Source organism: Microcaecilia unicolor, chromosome 4, assembly GCF_901765095.1.
Source record: "Microcaecilia unicolor chromosome 4, aMicUni1.1, whole genome shotgun sequence".
In the NCBI taxonomy this organism is placed as follows: domain Eukaryota; kingdom Metazoa; phylum Chordata; class Amphibia; order Gymnophiona; family Siphonopidae; genus Microcaecilia; species Microcaecilia unicolor.
The window spans coordinates 78,904,201-78,919,391 of record NC_044034.1 but is presented as its reverse complement, the minus strand read 5'-3'; the positions used below and the strand labels follow the sequence as shown (position 1 = coordinate 78,919,391).

General features: G+C 42.3%; 1 protein-coding gene across 1 annotated transcript in view; it reads right to left on the bottom strand.

The window, feature by feature from the left end:
* The window catches only part of KL (klotho), a 124,956-nt gene extending 113,279 nt beyond the window's left edge, over positions 1 to 11,677 (bottom strand). Inside the window, exon 1 of the mRNA XM_030200372.1 lies at positions 10,836 to 11,677. Coding sequence (XP_030056232.1) covers positions 10,836 to 11,561 — 726 coding nt within the window. The 5' untranslated portion in view covers positions 11,562 to 11,677. The remainder of the gene's footprint in view (positions 1 to 10,835) is intronic.
* Between the last annotated feature and the right edge of the window lie 3,514 nt (positions 11,678 to 15,191).

Genomic DNA, 15,191 nt, shown 5'->3' with positions numbered 1-15,191 from the left:
TTGTGTTTTTATTACAATGACAAGAACTGAATTGCCATAGAATTGGGTTTGTTATAGGATTGCCCGGGATAGAACATGCACGATGATTTATTAGGACATTGGATCAGTGGCAGTCCACTGGGTGAATTTGTTTAAGAGACTTTAACACTGGTATTATGATTGTGGCATGGGAAATCTGGGATTTTAAAGATGTTACACAGATAAGTATTGTTATGTATAATTTCTAAATAAAAGTATTTTGTGCAAAGCATGTCTTTTCATGTTTTGGAGACATTAACACTGAATTTGTAAAAAAAAAAATTAAGAATTTTTGAATTTTAAACCAATTGGAGCTTTATACTGTGCTTAGTATAGGGTATCAATATATCTATGCCAGCTGTAAATCTTATTAAGAAAGGAAGAACAATACACCCATTCAATTTTGAACTGGGCCATATAAAGATTTGCTACTGAAGGATCAAAAGTTGCTCCCATAGCAACCCCAGATCTATTTTTTACTGCGGGAGTAGCACGTGCTGATGTCCAAACTGCTGTGGGATGCCTCAGCATGTCCCGCAATAGTGCTCTTTTATCGCACAGTAGGCCCACATTAGGCCTATCATACCTTAGTATAAGGGCCCCATAGTGTAGCCCTCAGACCCTTAGGCAGATTATCAAAAGTCCTATGACGTGAATTTCGCCATACCTCAATATCTTTTAGAACAAGCTGTTTGAATAAATTTAAAATGGAGTCCAGAGGCCCAGGAAGAGACCACAAAGATGATGGTTTTACAATGATCCTGTCATAATTCCCTTCTTTATCAGAAGAAAAAAAATTAATCTGTAAAGATCTGATAAATCTTTCAAAGTCTATCATAAATTGGAAATGATCAAACTTGTTAGATGGGACAAAAGTTGATCCCTTAGAGAGAACCTACTTTTCCAGATGTGAGATTAATCACCACTGGTTTGTCATCTTCTGGGATCTGGTCTGTGGATGATTTCTTTGGGTCACTCTTTTTATTTTTGTGCTTCCTTAAATTATCTTTAAATTTCTCAATAATATCTTACAAATGATTATGTTGTTTTTCAAACTTCTCTACAGTATTGTTGTCTCTCAGTTTTTGCAATTCAGAATCCAGAACATCTTTCTCATCTTTTAGTACCTGTCTACTCCTTTCAACTATCAACACCATTATATCAAAAGAACATTTGTTTAAGATCTTGTTCCAACGGTCCAAAAATTCATTATCCCCTTTAAACATCTGTGGCCCTTTTGTCATTCTTGATCCTTGCGGGATCCTCTCAAATTTACAATATTCTACCAGCATAGTGCTATTCAATTCAATCTTGACAACTGAACTATTCCTACAGCTTCAGCAGTTTGAGATGCTTTGCACTTGATGTCAAGCCAGTATGGAGAAAAGGAGGTGATAGATGAAGAGACTAAACTAAGCGAATCAAGATGGATTTACAGACTGGGTACTTTAGAGTCCCATGGTTTTTATACCAGTTCTAGCCGGTTTAGCAAGCAAGGAGTAAAATGAGACATGCACAAAAGGTCTCTCTGAGCTCTTTTCGTATGATGGTAGCAGCTAATGAAAACGGAATGCAAAGCTATTATAATGAGCTAATTACCATACAAATGTGCATGCAAGGCGATGCACAGCCGTTTTCTGACCCGATGCACAGAAGCAGTCCCTAGCTTTACCATTGAAAAGTTAATGTGTGGTCAGGAGCTGTCGGCAGGGCCGCGCCGATGCAGTAAGCAGGGTAAGCGCCGCAGGGGGGCGCTATCCTCTGGGGGGCACCGCCGCTGCGTGCTTACCCTGCCCGCCCTCTTCTCCCCCCAAGATCTCGTTCCTTTTTTTTTCTTTTAAATTTACCTTCCTCCGGCAGCGCATCATCAGTGAAGGAGGCGGCGCTCCCAGTCCCGACGTCTCTAGCCTTCCCTTGTTCGCTGCTCACTGCCCCGCCTTCTTCTGACGTCATCCTTGACGTCAGAAGAAGGCGGGGCAGTGAGCAGCGAACAAGGGAAGGCTAGAGACGTCGGGACTGGGAGCGCCGCCTCCTTCACTGACGCTGTGCTGCCGGAGGAAGGTAAATTTAAAAGAAAAAAAAAAGGAATGAGATCTTGTGGGGGAGAAGAGGGCGGGCAGTTCCTACATGGGAGCGGGAGGGCAGGGGAGAGAGGGGAATCGCTGCCTTGGAGCCAGGCAGGTGCGGGGGGGGTGCCAACTGGTAGTCTGCAGGGGGGCGCCAGAGACCCTTGGCACGGCCCTGGCTGTTGGTACTGCATATGATAGCCAAAATAATAGAGGGAAGGGGTGGAGGGACCCGTTACAGCTCCTGGAACAAGACTGTACGCTTCCAAGCAGTGAGAGAGATGTACACATTAATGTCATAAACACTGATGAACAACGTTAGATAATATTCTGACCGCTTCACGGAAGGATACAAGGCTTCTCTACACAAGGCACTTTTTCATGAATCACGTAACATAAAAATAAAAAAAAAATGCATAAAAGTAACTTTATAGCAAAACACTTAATAAGAAGCATACAATCACATTGCTTTAGAGACTGCAACTTTGACTACTTCTTGGATAAAAGAGCTGCAGCTCACTGCAAAGAAGGTCCGGTTATAGTTTTATTTTTCAATACTATTTGAATCAGTTCTAGTCTATGTTTTTTTGTATATCCACAGTTTCTCTTAGATTATTATTTGCACACGGTACATTTTAGTCATCACTTTTTCTAAATCAATAAGTGCCTACCTTCCTTTTTTTCCATTTTTGAAATCAGTTGTTCTTTGTGGTGTGCGAGGTGGCTATAATTTTCTTCTTGTGCTGCTGCTGCCCTGTCTTGCCCCCTGGCAAGGAAGCAGGGGCAGCAAAGGAGAGAAGAGAACCCCGGAGCACCAGCAAGAACCCAGGGGTGGGGGGCTCCAGTCTTGAGAAAAAAGTTTTCTTCATTTGAGTTTTGGGATCTACCACACCCCCCCCCCCCCAACCGCCCCCTTGCAGAAGACTGCATGCTTCCAGCATCAGCAGACTGCAGCAGTTTTTGAAAAGAAAAAAAGCTACGCCAGCTTTCATACACACAGCTTGTTTGCATGTATGAGAGTTGTCTGTAGCATGCGCAGAGCAGCCACGCTTAACGATTGGTTGTTCTGCACATGCTCAGCTCGCTGACTGGCTTCCTCCATATTGCATGCAAATGAGCTGCTCATTTGCATGTGATTCTGTTTGGAAATCCTTCAGTACTTCAAAATCGGTAATTTTTACTGATTTGTACATACAGATAGATTCTTAACGGGACCTTTGTGCATCTGGGCCTCAGTCCATGTTGGCTTTGTCTCAATAATCCATGCTTACATATGCTCTGTAATATTGTACTTTATAATAATCTGTATCATTTTGCCTGGCACCGACATCAGGCTCACCGGTCTACAATTTCCCAGATCACCTCTGGAACCCTTTTTAAAAATTGGTGTTACATTGGCCACCCTCCAATCTTCCGGTACCATGCTTGATTTTAAAGATAAATTACATATTACTAACAATAGTTCTGCAAGTTCATTTTAAAATTCTATCAGTACTCTGAGATATTACCATCCAGTCCAGATAATTTGCTACTCTTCAATTTGTCAATTGTCCCATTACATCTTCCAGGTTTACAGAGATTTTTTTCAGTTTCTCTGACTCATCAACATTGGATATCATTTCTGGCATTGGTGTCTCTCCCACATCTTCCTCGGTGAAAACCGAAGCAAAGAATTCATTTAATCTCTCTGCTATGGCCTTGTCTTCCCTGAGTGTGCCTTTTACCCTAGGTAATTTAGTGGTCCAACTGATTCTTTTACCAGCTTCTTGCTTCTAATTTACCTAAAAGAGTTTTTACAATGTGATTTTGCCTCCAACACAATCATCTCTTCAAAGTCTCTCTCTTTGCCTTCCTTATCTGTGCTTTGCATTTGACTTGCCATTCCTCATGCTGTTTCCTATTATTTTCAGTTGGATCCTTCTTCCATTTTCTGAATGATTTTCTTTTAGTTCTAATAGATTCCTTCACATCACTTTTTAACCATGCCGGCTGTCATTTGGCCTTCCTTCCTGTTTTTTAATACAGGGAATATATCTGGTCTGGGTTTCCAGGATGGTATTTTTGCATAGCATCCATGCCTTATGTAAATTTTTGATCTTTGCAACTGCTCCTCTAAGGTTTTTTTGTTTGTTTGTTTGTTTTGTTTTTTACCATTTTCTTTATTTTATCACTAGTAAAAAAAGGCCCGTTTCTTAACGCAATGAAACGGGCGCTAGCAATGTAATGAGTTCCTGCCATTAATGTTTCCACGGTTGTATTCTGAATATAATTGTTGTTTACATGTGTAAGATTTCTTTATATACAATATTTTTTGTGTAAACTGTGTTACAATGTGGTAAAAGTTTTCCTTGTTCAGGCCCTTCAATCAGTTTAACAATCACATCAGAAGAGCTCCTTACTCATGAGAATGCAACATACAGTTGCCTATGTGAGAGACTGAGAGTGACAGTGTGTTTTACAGACAGTGTAAGAGAGAAAAACACAGAGTGATTGAGTGTGTGTGTGTGTGTGTGTGTGTGTGTGTGTGTGTGTGTGATGTCTGTGTGTGTGTGTGTGTGTGTGTGTGTGTGTGTGTGATGTGTGTGAGTGACAAAGTGATTAAATGTTTGTCTTCTCTTCCGTTCCGTGCACTTGCCTTCACTAATGTTCATACCTCCCTGTATATGATTGTTTGTTAGAGATTCAATCCACTCCACTTCCCTCCTCCAAGTTCCGTTCTGTCTGATTGGTTCTTCGTTCCTGTGACGTCGCGTTTGTTTGCTTGGCAACTATGAAGTGTTCCGTTTCCTTGATGTGAGGGCGGGGACAGTGAGAGCTAATGAAACGCTGAACTACAGACTTATGAACCCTACACTGCCACAGTGCCACGGAGTCAGCTTCAGAATGTTGGAGGTGCTTTTTATTATATAGGATAGTCTCCTTTTTGATGGATTTCCTGTATGTACTTACCTCAGAAATTATATCAAATCTGATCATGTTATGATCACTGTTATCAAGTGGTCCAGCACCATTACCTCCTGCACCAGACTCCACTACGGACTAGTTCTAGAATTGTTTCCCCTTTCTGTACCAGCTGCTCTATAAATCAGTCCTTGATTTCATCAAGGAATTTTACCTCCCTATCATGCCCTAAGTTACATTTACCCAGTCAATATCGGGGGTTATTGAAATCACCTATTATTTTTATTTTTATTTGTTGCATTTGTATTTGGTGTATTTGCAGGCTCAATGTGGCTTACATAGTACCATTTGCGTTTGCCCAGTCGGTTGATAACAAATACAAGGTTGTATAGTGATCGAATGAGGTGTATGTGGAGGGTCGGAAGGGATGAAGATTGTGTGTTGTCCAGTACGATCATTAGGCATGCTGTGTTTTGGGTGAAGAGGTTTATGTAGGATCGTTGGGGGTAGGCCTTTTTGAAAAGGTTGGTTTTTAGTGATTTCCTGAAGTTCAGGTGGTCATGGATTGTTTTCACAGCTTTTGGGAGGCCATTCCATAGTTGTGCGCTTATGTAGGAGAAGCCGGATGCATAGGTTGTTTTGTATTTCAGTCCTTTGCAATTTGGGTAATGTAGGTTTAGGTAGGATCTTGATGATCTGACTTTGTTTCTTATTGGTAAGTCTATGAGGTCTGTCATGTATTCTGGGACTAAGAGATATATGATTTTGTGGACTAAGGTGCAGATTTTGAGGATGATCCGTTCTTTGATTGGGAGCCAGTGCAATTTTTCTCGAAGGGGTTTGGCACTTTCGAAGCGTGTTTTGCTGAATATCAACCTGGCTGCTGTATTTTGGGCGGTCTGGAGTTTTTTTTGTTAGTTGTTCTTTGCATCCCGCGTAGATTCCATTACAGTAATCAGCATGACTTAGGACCATTGATTGTACTAGGTTTCGAAAGGTTTCCCTTGGGAAGAAAGGTTTTAGTCGTTTGAGCTTCCACATTGAATATAACATTTTCTTTATTACAGAGTTTACTTGGCTCTTGAGAGTAAGGTTGCGGTCGAGTGTGACGCCGAGTATTTTCAAGCTGTCTGAGGTAGGGAGGGTGTGTCCTGGGGTACTTATAGTTGTGGGTTTGTACTTGTTATGTTGAGAAGAGAGGATGAGGCAGTGTGTTTTTTCAGTGTTCAGTTTCAGTTGGAATGAGTTTGCCCAGGAGTCCATAATGTTCAGGCCATCATTGATTTTATTGGTTATTTCTTTCAGGTCGTGTCTGAAGGGGATGTAGATTGTAACATCATCTGCGTAAATGAACGGGTTGAGACCTCGATTAGATAGGGACTGTGCCAGTGGAATCATCATCATGTTGAAGAGTATTGGTGATAATGCTGATCCTTGAGGTACTCCGCATACTGCTTTCCACGGTGGTGATATGTTTGAGTTTGATTTTACTTGATAAGTTCTGGTGGTTAGAAAACCTTTAATCCAATTAAGTACATTTCCTTCAATCCCGAAGTGGCTAAGTAGTCTTAGTAGTATATTGTGGTTTACCATGTCGAATGCGCTCAACATGTCGAACTGGAGGAGGAGTATGCTTTTACCTATGGCTATCTCCTGCTTGGCCAGGAGGGTGACTAGTACAGTTTCGGTACTATGGTGGGAGCGAAATCCTAATTGTGAATTATGTAGTATTGAGAACTTGTCCAGGTATTCCGTGAGCTGTTTAGTCACCAGACTCTCCATCATTTTTACTACTAGTGGGATAGACGCAACTGGGCGGTAGTTGGTGAGATCGTTTGTGCTTTCCTTGGCATCTTTTGGTATTGGAGTAAGTAGGATGTTGCCATATTCCTCAGGGAAGAGACCTTGTTGTAATATGAAATTTAGGTGGGATGTGAGGTCTGCTATGAAGTGGTCGGGGACAGATTTTAGTAGATAACTGGGACATGTATCCAGTTTGCAGTGGGTCTTGGCGAACCTGTGAGTCGCTTGTGTAACTGATTCGGTGTTGATGAGATTAAATGTTGTCCAGATACAGTCAGCTAGGTATCCATCGGCGGTTAGGTCCAGTTCATTGAAGAAGTTTTCAATGTCAGTGTTGTGATGAGGAAGTGTGCTGCATAGTTTTATTATTTTTTCGTTGAAGTAATTAGCAAGTTTGTCTGCAGGTGGGATGTCTGTGTTGGTTGTGGTGATAGGGGTGGTGTCCAGTAGCTCATTTACGAGTTGGAATAGTTTCTTCATATCTTTGTAATCCGGTCCTAGTTTGGTTTTGTAGTAGGACCTTTTGGTTTGTTTTATTGCCTACTTGTATTTTCTATGTATATGTTTCCATGCGTTGAGTGTATGTTCGTCTTTTATTTTTCCTCCATGCTCATTCAAGTTTCCTGGATTGGGTTTTGAGAGGGCGGGACCAGAGCTGAGAGAAGGGAAGGCTGAAGCGCCGAGCTCACATGCTTTTCACTGCTGCTGCCGCTGTAACCCTGATGAGGTAAAATGACTTTTAAAATTCGGAGGGAGGGGGCCTGGAACTCGAAGGGAGGGAGGGAGGGAGACCCTGGAACTCAGAGGGAGGGCCTGGAACTCGGAGAGGGGGGAGGGAGGGAAGGGGACAGGCCTGGAACTCGGAGGGACAGGCGGGCTGGAACTCGGAGGGACGGGCCTAGAACTCGGAGGGAGGGAGGGTGCCTGGAACTCAAAGGAAGGGAGAGGGGGAAAGGGAGGGAGGCCTGGAACAGGGAGGGGAGGGAGGCCTGGAACAGGGAGTGAGGGAGGGGAGGCCTGGAATTGGGAGGGTGAAAGGGGGGCCTGGAACTGGGAGGGACTGGAACTGGGAGGGAGAGAGGGAGGGAAGGAGGACCTGAAACTCGGAGGGAGGAGAGGGAGGGGGATGGGGGAGGGAGGTCTCAGGTCTCAGATGTGCTATTATATCAATCTTTTCATTTAGTGCAATATATTCTAATTCTGCCATCTTATTTCTTAGGCTTCTGGCATTTGCATACAGACATTTCAAATAATGTTTGTTGTTTCTATTTACAACTTGTCTAGCACTTGACAGTGATAATTTGCAATCTTCAAATCTGTCTGTTCTTTATTTAAAGACACCTGGTCTACTATGGTCTCTATTGCAACCTCACTATAGGAATGCCCTATCTTCCCTGTTTTGATGATATCTTTTAAAGATATCCTTGTTCCGAACCATGCACTTTTGAACAACTGTTGGCCTTCCCCCAGTTTCTAGTTTAAAAGCTACTCTATCTCATTTTTAAATGTTGATGCCAGCAGCCTGGTTTCACCCTGGATAGGTGAAACCAATCTTCCCAGAACAAACTCACCCTTCCCCAGAATGTTGTCCAGTTACTAACAAATCTAACAAACCCTCCTCCTTGCACCATCACCTCATTCACACTTTGAGACTCTGGAGCTCTGCTGTCTCTTGGATCCTGAGCATGGAACAGGAAGCACTTCTGAAAATGCTACCCTAGAGGTTCTGGATTTGAGCTTTCTACCTAACAGCCTAAATTTGGCTTCTAGAACCTCCCTGTAGAGCCCTAACCTTTTTAGCCTTATAAGAGGAATTCCATCCCTTTAATCTTTTTGATTGCCCTTCTTTGTACTTTTCTAATTGTTAGATATATATTTTGAGATGTGGTGACCAGAATTGAACCCAGTACTCAAGCTGCACTTGCTTCTGGAGTGATACAGATGTAGTATGATATTATTTGTTATATTCTCCATTCTTTTCTTAGTAATTCTTAACATTCTGTTTGTTCTATGATTACTGCTGCATGCTAAGCTATGGGATTTCAATGTATTGACCACAACAATGCCTAGATCTTTCACCTCTCTTCACCCGCATTCTCTTCCCTTTAATCCCCTGTCCACCTTGGGCCTCCATACACATTGTCTTCTCCACCCCTCTTCTAAGTCTACCTCACCTTGCTGTTTTTTCCCCTACTATGCCACCTGAGCTCGCTCTCTCTCTCTCTCTCTCTCTCTCTCTCTCTCTCTCTCTCTCTCTCTCACCTCCAGTGCCATACGAAGGGCAGTGCAGTCATAGAGCATGCAAATATGGAGAGGTGCATAATTTGCCCCCAGCCCTCCGTTTCCTCTCATTGATGGTGGCAAAACAGGTGGGACAGGGGAATTCCAGTGGGTGAGTTGCACAGGGTTTAACTATAGTTTGGTATACCTTTCCCCACATACTGCTGCTGCTGTATCTCTGTTTCTTTTCCACACACTCATTCTCAGGCCTTCATACTTTTCTTTCACTTTGCTCCTTGTCTCACATCAAGCACTCTAGTTTCCCCTATCATCCCACTGAAGTGCTATATAATGTTGTATCTTCTCTTCAGCTATCACCAAACCCTATGCTCTAACAGCGCAGACAGTAAACATTCTTAATGTCCATTGCCAAAACAAAGTTTCTATCAGCACTGTGGCAGCTGCAGGCTGGGATGATGCTGGGGGGTTGCATACAGAATGCAGCACTGGAAACAGGAAGGGTCCAGGATGTAATATACAGGTACAGGTCAAAGGAAAGAAGGAGTAAAACGAAAGGGATGTAAATTATGAGAGGAGAAAAAAGTGAGAAAAGGGAAGGTAAGCATGTTGGTGTGAAAGAATAAAGGGTGAGAGGGAATGGAATGAAAGGGAGACCATGAATGATGAATTGTTCAGAAAAGGGATGAGGTATAGTAAGGGGTAGAGAGATGATGTATGAGAGGATTAAGGAGTAAAAGACTGGAGGGGAGGGAGAAAAAAAAGGAGAACAGGAGAATATGAGAAGGGAAGGAAATGTGAAAGAGGAAAGCCGTGATAAGAGAAGTAAAGGGTAAAATATTGTGCACGAGTGAGAAAAGGACATCTAAGAAAGGATGAAAAGGGATGAAGGAGTGTGAGAAAAGTAAGCCAATTAAGATTAGAAGGGAGAAAAGGAGTTAAGGGGACAATAGAGTCAGTTATGGCTCTCCAGATCTATCCTAAGATTAATGCTCTTCTGCATGTTTTTAAAATGCGTACACATTTATTTAAAAAGAATGAGAGATCAATAAAACCTATTCTGTTGACAAAAGGCAAAGGGCAATATAAAAAAACATCATTGGTAACTTTGCAATCATAGGAGCCAGCTCTGTGGGTATCATTGGGTGCTGATCACCCCCCCCCCCCCCCCCCCCCAATATTGTACAAGCTCCTTCATTGTGTTCAGGGATGGGTAATTTGTATTGCCACCCCGATCATTTTAAAATGTTGGCACTTATGAATGTAATAGGATTAACCAGAGCAACATATTTCCCTTTAATTAGATCAGAAGCTTTAGAGCTGAGCAGATGGGCAATCAGCTGTCTGAATGTTGGCTTGTTTTAAATTACACATGTTTCAAAAGGATTTCAGTAACTCTTAGTAACGTTTACTACTGAGAAACGCAGAATCTCTTCATCCAATGGACAGTAAAATAAAAATAAGAAGCAGTCCTATAACCTTTTGTAGGATTTGTGATCACTTTCCTAGACCAAGAAATAAGAAAATACACCTTTGCTTAGGGAGGATCCTACAAGTTATTCTCCAAAGTCCAGAGTGAAGCATATTTTTTGCCATTACTGTCTCATCCCATGTCCATGCTGCAAAGTTCAGCAAGAAATTTTCCCTATGTGTTTCTTATAGGAAATGATACGTTCATATCCTTAGCTTTTACCAAAGTTTATGAAAACATATATACATATGTCATCTGTTCATCTTTCTTTAGTGAGAGAGTGAAATGATGGCCTGTGTTTATCTTATGTGAAGTTACTTTCAGTGTATTTTTCTTACCTTGATGAGATTGTGAGCAGCTCTGTATCCTAACAGTTTGCCTCCCCTGATTAAAGGGGGTAGCTTGCCTGTCGCATAACCATGCCAAGCCACAGCATAAGGATTATCGATAGTGATCCAGTGCTTAACTTCCTTACCAAAAGACCTAAAACAGAATTCAGCGTAGTCTTTGAAGATATCCGGGAGGGACTCATTGACCCACCCACCATAATCATCTTGAAGTTTTTGGGGCAAATCCCAATGATAGAGGGTCGCTATAGGCTCTACCCCAATCTCCTTCAGCCTCTGGATCAAGATACTATAATAGTTCAAGCCTGGTTCATTTGGGTTGGACAAAGTTCCATTCGGAAAAATCCTGGCCCAAGAGATGGAGAACCTGTAATGGGTGACTTTCAAACTTTTCAGCACTTCTATGTCTCTGTGTAAGTTATTGTAGCTGTCGCTTGCCACATCTCCATTAGGAAGGTGTGGATTGACTTTATGAAAGTAAGTATCCCAGATGGATGATCCTTTACCATTCTGCTGCCAACCCCCTTCAACCTGATAAGCTGCAGTGCCCACTGACCACATGAAACCAGGAGGGAACGTGTCATACAGAAACAGATTATCCTCGGGATAAGGAAGATTGTCAAATTTGCTCCAGGTTTTCTTTCCATCACCAGGGTCCGCATTCAGGCAGTAGATCGGTAGGCAGAAAGCAAGAACCAGATGATGTGAAGGGTGCATTCTGTGTTTGCGGCTTCTTTCAGGCTGCAGGTTGATGTTAGTGACAGGCAACAGTGATCATTCAGCCACAGCTCTCCACTCTCCTTTTCTCTAACACACACACACTCTCTCCTCCAACCCAGAGCACCATTCATCAGCCTGTAGTTCAGAACACTGCCCGGTCCCTTTGCAAGGGACTTAGGTAAAGGAAGGGAAAGGAGGGGTGATTAATGATTACCTAGAAGCTGATGTACACCTCCACCCTGTGGAGATATCAGAGAGTGAGAAAGTGATCTACAAACTGAAGCTTTAACCAATTCACTGCTAAAATGGCTATGAACCACATGGCTGGTGGAATTTTCTATTCATTTTCCAATGGATTTTTTAGGTACAAAAATAGGACATTTTTTCAATACAATCTTTAGTGGCCTTAATGTACCCTTACATGAGTTTTCCCACATGCTAAGGCCATTTTTACTGCAGCCAGAAAATGGTCAGTTTTCCATTTTTCCTATTAATGGCCGTGTGCTAATGTTGCCATTTGCCTGCAGCCGTTAAAAAAAAAAATTAGCATGTGAGCACTTACCAAGGCCTATTTTGTAGGCAGTAAGGGTTCACATGCCAATCCTGCGCTCAGCGATGTGGCCACACTAATGCCCTGATGATCAAAACTCCAATGCTATTCTGAATAGCAGCAGAAAATTACCACTGTACTACCGCAGAACAGCAGCGCGGTCATGATCAAAGCTAATGATATGCAGATATATTGATTAGTGATGAAATACACACACTCCCCCTCCATACAAAAATATTTTAAAAATTTAGCAGGGGGTAGCATGCACTAATCGGGGAACTTACACAGGATGGCTGTATCCCACTGTAAGCTCTTTTAAGCTGAGGTAAGCACACATTAGCAATGCTTAGGAGTGGAGGAGTGGCCTAGTGGTTAAAGCATCTGTCTTGTAATCCAGAGGTGGCTGGTTCAGGGGCGTAGCCAGACAACAGATTTTGGGTGGGCCTCGGCAAAAATTGGGTGGGCACCAAGTGTTCTTCCCCCCCCCCCCCCCCCCAAAAAAAAAAAAAAAATTATCTCAGCTGGTGGGAAAACGCTTCTTTCCACCTTGGCAGCAGGCATGCACTGAAAACTGAACATGCGCAGGTGCCGGTGTCATGGAGAGTAGCGTTTTCATTACCATCAGGGGAAAATCTTCAGCTGGTGGAGCTTGGGATTACCACCAGTTACCACTAAACATGTGCTACTGTTGGGTGGGCCTGAGCCATAAATGGGTGGGCCCTGGCCCACCCAAGCCCACCTGTGGCTATGCCACTGGGCTGGTTTAAATCCCACTGCTGCTCCTTGTGATCTTGGGCAAGTCACTTAACCCTCCATTGTCCCAGGTACAAAAACCTGTGAACCCTCAGAGGACAGAGAAATTACCTGCATATGACTATGTCTAGTAACACTATAGAAATGAGTAGTAGTAGTAGTACTGCAGCTGAATAAAAGGACCCCAAAGTGATTTGCACAGATTTTTAAAAAAAAAAGCATTTTATTTATTTATTTATTTATTTAGGCATTTATATCCCTCACTTTCCCGCCTATGGGCAGGCTCAATGTGGCTTACATTAGTTCAAAAAGGCTAACAGCAGTATAAAAGGACATATCAATCTAGTACATTTTGCACATGTTAATCATTTGTCTGAAAACTCCCCACTCTCAGGGGCCCTTCTAATAAGCTGCAGTAAAAAGGGCCCTACACTAGCAGTGGTGGCCATTTTTGCTGCGTACTGAGGCCCTTTTTACCATAGCGGGTACAAAGGCCAAAAAAAGGCATTGCCATGCAATAAGATTGCTCTTACCACATAGCCTTGTGATGAGAGCACTTACCGCCACCCATTGAGGTGGCGGTAAGGGCTCCCGCACTAACCCTGTGGTAACTGTGAAGTGAGCAGCATTGCCCAATTACCCCGGGTAATCCCCAGTGGAAATAGTTTTTTTAATATTTCCTCTAGCGCTGGAAATGCTGTGCACTGGGGGTGGAACTACCGCCAGCACCCATGTTGGGCCGGCGGTAGTTACTACTACTACTACTACAAATCATTTCTATAGCGCTACCAGACGTACGCAGCGCTTTACAATTGAACATAAAGAAAAGACAGTCCCTGCTCAAAAGAGCTTACAATCTAAATCAGGACAGACAGACAGACAGGACAAATAGGACACATAGGGAAAAGGGAACTATTGAAGAGAGGAAGACAAGATAAGGATTAAGAGTAGGTGACAAGTTAGGAATCAAAAGCAGCATCAAACAGGTGGGCCTTTAGCACTGCATACAATTTCATGATTTTAGCACAGAAACAGATTATTCTCTCGAGGAAGTTACATGGAAACAGTGGGTGAAGGATTCCATCATGTTAGCATTATTTAAAATTTAATAAGCAAAGCTCTTCTCTAAGTATACACACATAGCTGTACTGTTGGCTCCTGTTTAAAAGCCATAGCAAGCCATTTACTTATCACTTGATCTATTGTTTCAGCCCTTAATTTGCAAATTCCTCCAACAGTGTTCTTTAAGTGTTCAGGAGGCATGTATTTAGCAGGCAAGCTGGACAAATGGCAGCGATGGTAATACGCTTATGTACATGTCATGTCCTCTCCCTGATTGTATAAGGTTCTTTGCTGGAATACAATTCTGTACATAAAATGTTTGCAATGGTGATAGTTATGTGCAGAATAGAAGCATACTGAAACCAGTTCCAGATTGCCAAGCAGTAAGCCCACATTGTAAAAGGACCCTCAATGTAACTAAAAGTCTCTGTGTTGTTCCATAGCATAAGCACATTTTCAGCTGCACTGAGAGGAGACGTCCCCAGGAACACATTTGGATACATGATGGAAAGCTATACATGTAGGGGACATTTTCAAACGTTGACAATTCTGTGTATAATCCGCAACTGTCATGACAACTTTCAAATCACTATTTCCCAAGTCCTTTTGCTTTGAAAATTGGTGCAAAGTCTGCAAGATATTATTACTGCAACTACTTACTTTTGTAGCACTGCTAAATGTACTCGGCACTTTACAAATACAGGTTGAGGGTAATTTTATGACACGTCACCGTCCAAGTAGGTGTCTTTTGGAGGGATATATTTTTTTTAATTTTTATTGTCTATTGAACTAAAATTTGACTCCTTTTCAATTGGGGGGAGGGAGCCTCTTAAATGTTACAGCTTAGGGTTCACAATATGCATAAATCCGGCCCTGATTCCACTTTCTATACTGCCATATCCTGTTCTCTAACTGCTACATTTCACTCTTAAGTTTCTATGCTATAGAAGCTGGGATCCTTTTTCCCATAGAAATGCATTGAGCCATTTGGGGCAGGCTTATTTCCCTGGAACCCCCAGTTTAATTTTGCTAATTTTTGAACTCAATGTGTCTTTTTACTGGTTTTTCCCATATGACAGGTTTTTTGCAAAAACATTTTTTAACTTAGTGAAATAGACTTTATAGAAAATAAACTATAGAGAAAATAAATGGTCATCTATAGTTCTTTCAAAACACAAGTGGGCCTGATATTTAGCTGGCAGCAATCAGAGTTTTGCTGACCACTGCCGGTGTTAAACCCAGAAATTCAATGCCAGACTATG